Source organism: Oncorhynchus masou, chromosome 16, assembly GCF_036934945.1.
Source record: "Oncorhynchus masou masou isolate Uvic2021 chromosome 16, UVic_Omas_1.1, whole genome shotgun sequence".
NCBI classification, from domain to species: Eukaryota; Metazoa; Chordata; class Actinopteri; order Salmoniformes; family Salmonidae; genus Oncorhynchus; species Oncorhynchus masou.
The window spans coordinates 40,848,414-40,848,896 of record NC_088227.1 but is presented as its reverse complement, the minus strand read 5'-3'; the positions used below and the strand labels follow the sequence as shown (position 1 = coordinate 40,848,896).

The 483-nt window shown below is 57.8% G+C and overlaps 1 protein-coding gene across 1 annotated transcript in view; it reads right to left on the bottom strand.

Moving 5' to 3' along the window:
• Window positions 1-110, bottom strand: part of LOC135557322 (uncharacterized) — a gene marked incomplete at its 5' end in the record, with an annotated part of 1,927 nt that extends 1,817 nt beyond the window's left edge. Inside the window, one exon of the mRNA XM_064990504.1 lies at window positions 1-110. This exon is cut by the window's left edge and continues 587 nt beyond it. Coding sequence (XP_064846576.1) covers window positions 1-110 — 110 coding nt within the window.
• Window positions 111-483: the final 373 nt, after the last annotated feature.

The following is a 483-nucleotide window of genomic DNA, read 5'->3' as shown; positions in this document are numbered from 1 at the left end:
CTGGGACTAGGACTGGGACTGGGACTAGGACTGGGACTAGGACTGTGGCTGTGAATGGGACTGGGACTAGGACTGGGACTAGGACTGGGACTGGGACTAGGATTAGGACTGGGACTGGGACTAGGACTGGGACTGGGACTAGGACTGTGGCTGTGAATGGGACTAGGACTGGGACTAGGACTGGGACTGGGACTAGGACTGGGACTAGGACTGTGGCTGTGAATGGGACTGGGACTAGGACTGGGACTAGGACTGGGACTGGGACTAGGATTAGGACTGGGACTGGGACTAGGACTGGGACTGGGACTAGGACTGGGACTGGGACTAGGACTGGGACTAGGACTGGGACTAGGACTGTGGCTGTGAATGGGACTAGGACTGGGACTGGGACTAGGACTGGGACTAGGACTGGGACTGGGACTAGGACTGGGACTAGGACTGGGACTAGGACTGTGGCTGTGAATGGGACTAGGACTAGGACTA